This window comes from Penaeus vannamei, chromosome 17 (assembly GCF_042767895.1).
Source record: "Penaeus vannamei isolate JL-2024 chromosome 17, ASM4276789v1, whole genome shotgun sequence".
In the NCBI taxonomy this organism is placed as follows: Eukaryota; Metazoa; Arthropoda; class Malacostraca; order Decapoda; family Penaeidae; genus Penaeus; species Penaeus vannamei.
The window spans coordinates 22,758,967-22,768,966 of record NC_091565.1 but is presented as its reverse complement, the minus strand read 5'-3'; the positions used below and the strand labels follow the sequence as shown (position 1 = coordinate 22,768,966).

General features: G+C 39.3%; 1 protein-coding gene across 1 annotated transcript in view; it reads left to right on the top strand.

The window, feature by feature from the left end:
- The window catches only part of LOC113816521 (myosin heavy chain, muscle-like), a 16,228-nt gene that overhangs the window by 419 nt on the left and 5,809 nt on the right, over positions 1-10,000 (top strand). The window contains exons 2-20 of the mRNA XM_070132487.1: positions 846-1,415; positions 1,561-1,588; positions 1,933-2,035; positions 2,166-2,255; positions 2,374-2,536; positions 2,747-2,850; positions 2,987-3,124; positions 3,226-3,495; positions 3,617-3,787; positions 4,912-5,242; positions 5,377-5,429; positions 5,558-5,645; positions 5,780-5,897; positions 6,010-6,127; positions 6,358-6,831; positions 6,971-7,857; positions 7,961-8,039; positions 8,885-9,130; positions 9,278-9,996. Coding sequence (XP_069988588.1) covers positions 905-1,415; positions 1,561-1,588; positions 1,933-2,035; positions 2,166-2,255; positions 2,374-2,536; positions 2,747-2,850; positions 2,987-3,124; positions 3,226-3,495; positions 3,617-3,787; positions 4,912-5,242; positions 5,377-5,429; positions 5,558-5,645; positions 5,780-5,897; positions 6,010-6,127; positions 6,358-6,831; positions 6,971-7,857; positions 7,961-8,039; positions 8,885-9,130; positions 9,278-9,996 — 4,691 coding nt within the window. The 5' untranslated portion in view covers positions 846-904. The remainder of the gene's footprint in view (positions 1-845; positions 1,416-1,560; positions 1,589-1,932; positions 2,036-2,165; positions 2,256-2,373; positions 2,537-2,746; positions 2,851-2,986; positions 3,125-3,225; positions 3,496-3,616; positions 3,788-4,911; positions 5,243-5,376; positions 5,430-5,557; positions 5,646-5,779; positions 5,898-6,009; positions 6,128-6,357; positions 6,832-6,970; positions 7,858-7,960; positions 8,040-8,884; positions 9,131-9,277; positions 9,997-10,000) is intronic.

Genomic DNA, 10,000 nt, shown 5'->3' with positions numbered 1-10,000 from the left:
ATATATATATATATATATATATATATATATATATATATATATATATATATATATATATATATATATATATATATGCACACACACACACACACACACACACACACACACACACACACACACACACATACTTGTGGACTGGAGACTAATCCCTTTTCACGAACCAGAGCAAGGACTCGAAGCTGTTCTGATTCCTTCCTGGCCACCAGCTGTGTGCATTCGCACCATACAACGACAACCTAAAATATACATACATGCATACATGTGTGTCAGTATATTTATATATTTATTTATATGTATGTATATACTCGTGTCTGTCTGTGTAAATGTGAGTGTGTGTGTAGGTAAAATATACATATACGAATAGAGATATGGATATACATTGATATGAATAGTATTTACATACGTACCAGTTAAGTGACTTGATGCAGTGAATATGCAGTATCATGCAATATTCAGAATGACTAAAGTAAGTCGCACAATGAAGCGTTAGTTAAATTATATTTATCTGTAACTGAATCATAGCTTTTATTACTGGCATAAGCTTTCTAAACTGGAATGTACTATCAATTTATCTTTCTATATATTTATATATACGCGTATATATATGTATGTATGTATATATATATATATATATATATATATATATATATATATATATATATATATATATATATATATATATATATACATACATAATCTTACACACACACGTAAGTATGCATGTATATATACATGTCTATCTATCATTCTTTCCGTCCATATATTGATATTTGGAACCGATAGATATATACACAGAAACACGCGCACCTGTATATTCATAGAAACAAAATTTACTTATTTTGCAGAGTTCCAGAGCTGAATCCGTGAGTCTTGACTTCTACATACAACACCAAGAGCCACCACCATGCCTGGCCACATCGTGAAGAGCACCGGGCCCGACCCCGACCCCACCGAGTTCCTGTTCGTCTCCATGGAGCAGAAGCGCATCGACCAGACCAAGCCTTACGACCCGAAGAAGTCCTGCTGGGTCCCCGACGAGAAGGAGAGCTATGTGCAGGGTGAGATCCAGGGCACCAAGGGGGACCTGATTACTGTTGCCCTTCCGAAAGGAGAAACGAAGACTTTCAAGAAGGACCAGGTGACTCAGGTCAACCCTCCCAAGTACGAAAAATGTGAGGACATGTCCAATCTGACCTATCTTAACGATGCCTCCGTCCTGTACAACCTGAAGACTCGTTACCAAGCAAGACTAATCTACACCTACTCTGGTCTCTTCTGCATCGCCGTCAACCCCTATAAGCGTTACCCCATCTACACCAACCGCGTCGTCAAGATCTACCAGGGCAAGAGGCGCAATGAGGTGCCTCCCCATCTCTTCGCCATCTCTGACGGCGCCTACACGGCCATGGTGCAGTGTAAGTTTCCGTGAGCTTGGTGATAATTTCACATAGTAAATGACTGATGGTTGCTTCCAAATAAATTGCGACAGTGGGTATGCATTACAGGGAACAATTTAATTTCACAGATACATGAATGTCTTCATTTTCTCCCCTCTTTCAGGTCGTGAAAACCAGTCCATGCTGATCACGTAAGAAATGCAACTAATTTCATAACGTTTTTGATTTATTATCAATATTTCTGAACGGATAATATTTAGAGTGAAGTAGTAATCCCGAACAATTTGATGCATTTTAATCCAATGATATAAAATATTTTAATAGCTATCACTTATTGTTCCCAAACACATATGAATAGGCAAAATCAAATGCCAGCGGACACACACACACACACACACACACACACACACACACACACACACACACACACACACACACACACACACACACACACACACACACACACTCCACTTCATACGCATGTGTACGTGTATATTTACCTTAACATATATCAGATATAAGCATTCTTCCTCAGCGGAGAGTCTGGTGCTGGCAAGACTGAGAACACAAAGAAAGTGCTGTCCTATTTCGCCAACGTCGGCGCTTCTGCTAAGAAGAAGGACGACGAGACTAAGCCGGTAATATATTTTACATAACCTAATACGATAAATTCATCAATAATATCACTTGTAACGAAAGCACAAATTGTCAGGTCGGCTGACTGCTGAAGAAGCTTCATACTTACGTTGAACTCACTCCCTTCTTCAGAACTTGGAGGACCAGATCATCCAGACCAACCCTGTACTGGAGGCCTTTGGTAACGCCAAGACCGTCCGTAATGACAACTCTTCCCGATTCGTACGTGCTTGTCACTCTTAACCGATCTGCAATGCATTTCTGAATTACACTGGCGACATATACTGAATGTGAAGCTAACCCAGCCACTAATAAAGTACGTATATTTTTCTGTTAAAAGGGCAAGTTCATCCGCATCCACTTCGGTCCATCTGCTAAGCTGTCTGGTGGTGACATCGAAGTGTACCTGCTGGAGAAGGCTCGCGTCATCTCCCAGCAGTCACTCGAGCGCTCATACCACATCTTCTACCAGCTCATGTCCGACCACGTCCCCGAAATCAAGCGTAAGAAAAAACTGCATTTAAAAAAAAAATCTTGTTGGATTAGTAGCATTATTAAGGTTGAAATATTTTTATTTTCCTTTCTAATAACATAAAGGTATACATAATATAATGATGAATATAGAACTTAAACATCATGATTTTTTTTTAGACAGACAGAAGCAGGTTACTTTTGTAAATTTATAAACACAATGCTATTCTTCAACTTTTCAGCATTGTGTCTCCTGAGCAATGACATTTACGACTACTACTATGTGTCACAGGGCAAGGTCACTGTTGCTTCCATTGACGACAAAGAAGAGATGGACTTCACACATGTAAGCAAACATTAATTTGACCGAAAGGTGGTTTTATTGTTTACATATTTTTTCAGGTCGGTTTTCAGCCTTGGCGGAATTTAACAGAAATTGATTTGTAATGCCTTATATTTATAACGGATCTCTACATCTTCAGAAAGCCTTTACGATCCTCAACTTCTCTGATCAAGACCGAGACAACTGCTATAAGGTCACTGCAGCTGTCATGCACTTCGGAGCCTGCAAGTTTAAGCAAAGGGGTCGAGAGGAGCAGGCCGAACCTGATGGTACTGAGGTAATAAACTGAGATCATCATATATTTTCTTCTGTTTATGTTTAGTTTGAACAACCTTGCAGTCTTTCGGATATGATTTACAATCATTTGTTTCTTCTTAGGCTGGCCATGTTGTCGCAAAATTGCTTGGTGTCGATGGGGATGAACTTTACAAGAATCTTTGCAAGCCTAAGATCAAGGTCGGTGCCGAGTTCGTCACTCAGGGTAGGAACGTCGACCAGGTCTCGTACTCTGTTGGTGCTCTGGCTAAGGCTATATATGACCGCAACTTCAAATGGCTCGTAAAGAAGTGTAACGAGACTCTTGAGACTGGTCAGAAGCGCGTTATGTTCATCGGTGTGCTCGACATTGCTGGTTTTGAAATCTTCGATGTAAGTAGCCGAAAATCATTGTTATACCTCTCTCTGTGGTAGAATTTTGTGTGTTGTGTTTAGAATTCGTAAAATATATCAATTTAAGGTATTACATGTTTTCTCTTTGTCTGGAATGCAGTTCAATGGCTTCGAGCAGATCTGCATCAACTTCTGTAATGAGAAGTTGCAGCAGTTCTTCAACCACCACATGTTCGTGCTGGAGCAGGAGGAATACAAGAGGGAAGGCATCAACTGGACCTTCGTGGACTTCGGTATGGATCTGCAGGCCTGTATCGATCTCTTCGAGAAGGTAATCAATCTGCATGAAAACAGCCTTTAAGTTATACAGACATTCCTTTTTGTTTTCTTCCATACCTGCTCTGTGTGTACCAACAAAACCCCCTTTCCTGTATTCATCTACGCACAAATGCAGACACTGGGTAAAACCCGTTATGACAGATGTGTTTGATGTGCTATACATACTATCAAAGATACACCATGAGATGATTATAGAAATATGTATTGGATGATGCATAGGTAGAATATTTCTTCCTGAAAGTAACACTAAAGCTCTGACAGATATATAGAAGACTGGGATGAGCCTTTGTGTCCATTCACTTCATATATACAGTATTTATCAATACAATGTTCTAAAAATATTTTATTACTTATTCAAGGAATGCTTACAAATGTAGGTTTAGGAATTTATACCTATAGATGATGATTTACTTTATTGCTGTTTGTGTGTAAAACTAATACCATTTCTGTGGTTCTCATGACCTTAACGAATGAAAATAATTGAGAAAGTCTCAAGAGAAACCATGAACGACTTTGTTGATTATTTGTTCCAAGTCCTCATGAGCATGGTGCACATATTACTACTCTTTGAGTAGTAATATGTACACCAAATACCAGTGGAACGAGTGTGGATAACTACAACATTTTCTTGACCCCTCTTATTTCTGCACCCTGCAGATCTAAGGCTATAAATACACTTATGACTGTCTCCCTTCCCTAATAATCTGTTTTCCTTCCACTCTACCTGTCCCCCTAACTCCTTCAAGGTGAGATTAATTGTAAGACCATTCATCTTGCTTTGACCATTCCCCAGCAGCAGCGTGAGCATGAGGAACAATCTCACCATTGGATTGCATGTAGGACTCTCCAGCTCTGCCTGTGAAAGAACATACACGAATTGCTATTAACAGTTAAAATGAAATGGTCTGGATCTTCTTGGAAAGATTCTACAGGTAAAACGTGAAAAAATAAAAATATAGATATATTTTCACTTCACCTCAACTATAGTTAGGGCAAAATGATCCTATATGCCTGCATTAATTATCATTAAATATAACTTTCGTTAACTATAAAACGGGTTTAGTCTGATTACTATCGGTACTACATACATATGTGCCATTCACTACTTTCCTGCAGCCTCTAGGTCTCCTGTCTATCCTAGAAGAAGAGTCAATGTTCCCAAAGGCAACTGATAAGACCTTTGAGGAAAAGCTGAAGGTCAACCACCTGGGCAAGTCGTCCAACTTCATCAAGCCCAAGCCAGCTAAACCAGGCCAGAAGGAATCCCACTTTGCCATTGTTCACTATGCCGGTACTGTGCCCTATAACCTTGCTGGCTGGCTGGAAAAGAACAAGGATCCCCTCAATGACACAGTCGTCGATCAACTCAAGAAGGCCAGCAACAGCCTCACTGTGGAGCTGTTTGCTGACCATCCTGGCCAGTCCGGTGACGCGACAGGCGGCAAAGGTATGAAATCACCTTTCATTTTCACCCTTACTTATCTTTTAACTGAATTATTTTCTCATGTCACTGAAGGCTGTAGTGAGACAAGAAAAGTACAGCTCCATGTAAACCAATAATATCATTGTTATCTCTTTCAGGCGGCCGTGGCAAGAAGGGAGGTGGCTTCACTACTGTGTCATCTGGATACAGGGTAATTAACTATAGGCATTTCCTTAAGTGTTCCTTGTTACTTTTTTCAAGATGAATATATGAAATATATACAGACATGCAAGAAAAGGATAAATATGCCACCCATAACTTTTCATTTCACACTCTCAGGAGCAACTAAACAACCTGATGAAAACCCTGAATGCCACTCAGCCTCACTTCATCCGTTGTATCGTACCCAACGAGACCAAATCTCCTGGTAAGTTAATAGTTCAATACGAATATTTCCCATGTTAGAAGAAATACATTTCTTATAGTCTTTTGTCTTTTTGAGGAGACAGTGTTGTTATTGAGGAAAATATAATCATGCACACCAAACACTTTTCTTTGTAGGAGTCGTTGAAGCTCCTCTGATTATGCATCAGCTGACTTGCAATGGTGTGCTTGAGGGCATCCGTATTTGCCGAAAGGGCTTTCCCAACAGAATGCTCTACCCTGACTTCAGGCATCGGTGAGTTTTAATTATATGGGGAAGACTATCACAGAATATGACATCCTTTTCCTTTATAAGCCTTCCAAATAAATATAAAAAACATCAAAAGTAAGAGTATTTTCTCTTCTAGCTACCGTATTCTGGCTGCAAAGGCCATGGCCGCCTGTGACGAAGATAAGAATGCAGCAGCTGTCTGTCTCGAAGCTGTTAAACTGCCAGAAGAGAATTACCGTCTTGGCAATACCAAGGTAAGAAAATAATGAAGGATAAATGCGCACATGGAATATCTCTCTCTCTCTTATGCAACCGTTTCTTTAATTATCATATTCCTGAAATGTGTGTTGAGAAAACAGCCCATTTAAGCATCTAAGTATTCTTTTGTAACGAGATTTACAGATCTTATCTGACTCTATATTTATTGATGTTCCAGTTTCATTACATATTTGCCATCTATCATTAATTTCTTTTGAAATTTCAGGTGTTCTTCCGAGCTGGTGTCCTAGGTTCTCTTGAGGAGATTCGAGATGATCGTCTGGCTCAGGTTTTATCCTGGATGCAGGCATGGATTCGTGGCTACACCAGCCGTATCCAATACCAGAAACTCCAAGAGCAGCGTGTTGCCCTCATTGTTGTTCAGCGTAACCTAAGGAAGTTCCTCAAGCTCCGTAACTGGGCTTGGTACCGCATGTGGCAGAAGGTCAAGCCACTCCTCAACGTCACTCGCGTCGAGGACGAGATGCGCGCGCTCGAGGAGAAGGCAGCTAAGGCGCAGGAAGACTATGAACGTGAAGCTAAACTGCGCAAGGAACTCGAGACCGCCAATGCATCACTGCAGGAAGAGAAGAACAATTTACTAGCGGCCCTTGAGTCAACAAAAGGCAATGTATCCGACTTTCTGGACAAGCAAGCTAAACTCCAAAGTCAGAAAGCTGATCTTGAGGCTCAGTTGAATGTAAGTAAAAGGGTTTACAGTATGAAAATACTAGCAACAGTAATGGGGATAATAATCTAAGGACCGCTGCAGTGTTGAAATAACGAAGGAAATATCATTAGATATTATAAACATCTCTATATATCAAACACCATTACAGGAAACGAATGACCGTCTTCAGAAGGAGGAGGAAGCTCGCAATCAGCTCTTCCAGGGAAAGAAGAAGACTGACCAAGAAATTTCAGGTCTTAAGAAAGATCTTGAGGATCTTGAACTTGCTATGCAGAAGTCCGAGCAAGACAAGAACACCAAAGATCATCAGATCCGCAACCTGAACGATGAGATTGCCCATCAGGACGAACTCATCAACAAGATCAACAAGGAAAAGAAACATCTGCAAGAGTGCAACCAGAAGACAGCAGAAGACCTCCAGAATGTGGAGGATAAGTGCAACCACCTCAACAAAGTCAAAGCCAAGCTTGAGCAAACACTTGATGAACTTGAAGATTCTCTTGAGCGAGAGAAGAAAATGCGAAGTGAGATGGAGAAATCAAAGAGAAAGGTTGAAGGCGACCTTAAGCTTACGCAAGAGGCTGTTGCTGATCTTGAGCGAAATCAGAAGGAATGTGAACAGACTATCCAACGTAAGGAGAAGGAGATTGCAGCAGTTGCTAGCAAACTCGAAGATGAGCAAGGCTTAGTTTCCAAGTTGCAGAAACAAGTAAAGGAAATGCAAGCTCGCATTGAAGAGGTTGAGGAAGAAGTGGAACATGAGCGCCAGGCTCGTTCAAAGGCTGAAAAGTCGAAGACTCTTCTCGGCCGTGAACTTGAGGAACTTGGCGAACGTCTGGATGAAGCTGGAGGTGCTACTGCTGCTCAGATTGAGCTGAATAAGAAACGTGAAGCTGAACTAGTTAAGCTTCGTCGTGATCTTGAGGAAGCAACAATTCAAAATGAAGCTTCACTAGCTAATCTTCGCAAGAAGCACAATGATGCTGTGTGTGAAATGTCTGACCAGATTGACCATCTCAACAAAATGAAGGCTAGGTAATCTATAGATACCTTTTAGCCATTCTGAGAACATTTCTCTTTTTATTCATATATCTCTAAATTCTAATAATAAAGGACTAAGCTTAAATTATTTTTTCAGGACTGAGAAGGACAAGGAAGCCATGAAAAGAGAAGCCGATGATGCAAGAGCTGCGATGGACTCTCTAATGCGTGACAAGGTAACTGTACTATAATTTTAAGCACATACATACAAATAGATAGATAGACAGACAGATATACATATATACACACATGTGTATATAATACATATTCATACATACATATATATATATAAATATATATATATATATATATATATGTATATATATATATATATATATATATATATGTATATATATATATATATAAATACATATATATATATATATATATATATATATATATATATATATATAAATACATACATACATATATATATATATATATATATATATATATACATACATATATATATATATATATATATATATATATATATATATATGTATATATATATATATATATATATATATATATATATATATATATATATATATATATACATATATATATATATATATATATATATATATATATATATATATATATATATATATATATATATATATATATATATATATATATATATGTCAAAGGCAAAGTTGATCCCATATTAAAGTGGACATGGGAGACATATTTGAAGAGGAACAGGTCTGATGGTGCGGTAGGGTGACCAGTACCTAATAAACTGACGTCGGCATGTTAGAACTCACTCGCAGCTGAGTGGGCTGAGAAGGTCGATGGGGTGTGAACCAAGGAAATTGCGATTGCAAAGCCAGTTTTATTCCACACACTTTTTCTCTCTTTGAATAAATAAATATATATATACACACACGTGTGTATTTACATAAATAGATCGGTTACATTGATCTACTTTACGGGTCTGGATTTTACAGTTACAAATTACATTATGTAAAAGTAAAGACTGTAAATTACAAATATTCATTAAATATAATTTTTCTAGGCGGCCGGTGAGAAAACAATCAAGCAACTGCAGCACCAATCTAATGAGCTTCATTCAAAACTTGATGAAGCCAACCGCACCCTCAACGACTTTGATGCATCAAAAAAGAAACTTGCAGTTGAAAATTCCGACCTTCTCCGGCAACTGGAAGAGGCTGAGAGCCAAATTGGTCAGCTGTCCAAGATCAAGCTGTCTCTGTCCAATCAGCTGGAAGACACCAGGAAGCTTGCTGATGATGAGAGCAGGGTAGTGCTGTAAATTGTATTTCATATATATAATTTGCACACATTGTAGAAACATCCTTTTTAAATATTGAATATATAGATCATGATAGTTTTATCATTATTGTTACTGATGTAAATTGCTAACAATATTCATGTATGTATCCTACAGGAGCGCGCCACTCTTCTTGGCAAGTTCCGTAATCTGGAGCATGATATTGACGGTCTTCGTGAACAACTGGATGAGGAAAGTGAAGGCAAAGCTAATCTGCAGCGTCAGTTGTCTAAGGTTAACACTGAGGCACAGATGTGGCGTGCTAAGTATGAGTCTGAAGGAATCGCTCGAGTTGAGGAGCTTGAAGCATCGCGCATGAAGTTGGCTGCTCGACTTGAGGAAGCTGAAGGGCAAATTGAACAACTTAATGTTAAGAATATGAATCTTGAGAAAGCAAAGCAGCGCATCAACACTGAACTGGAGGACATGCAAATTCAGTGCGAACGTGCACAAGCTCTGGCTGATGCTGCTGAAAAGAAGCAAAAGAACTTTGATAGAATCATTAGTGAGTGGAAGATGAAGGTTGACGACTTGGCTGCTGAACTTGAGGCTTCACAGAAGGAGTGTCGTAACTATTCTACTGAACTGTTCCGAATCAAGGCCGCCTATGAAGAGAATCTTGAGCAACTTGATTCTGTTCGCCGTGAAAACAAGAATCTCGCTGATGAAATCAAAGACTTAATGGATCAAATTGGCGAAGGTGGACGATCCCTCCATGAGGTCCAGAAGAATGCAAGACGCCTTGAGATTGAGAAGGAGGAACTTCAGGCTGCCCTTGAGGAAGCTGAAGCTGCCCTGGAACAGGAGGAGAACAAGGTGCTCCGTGCACAGCTTGAGCTT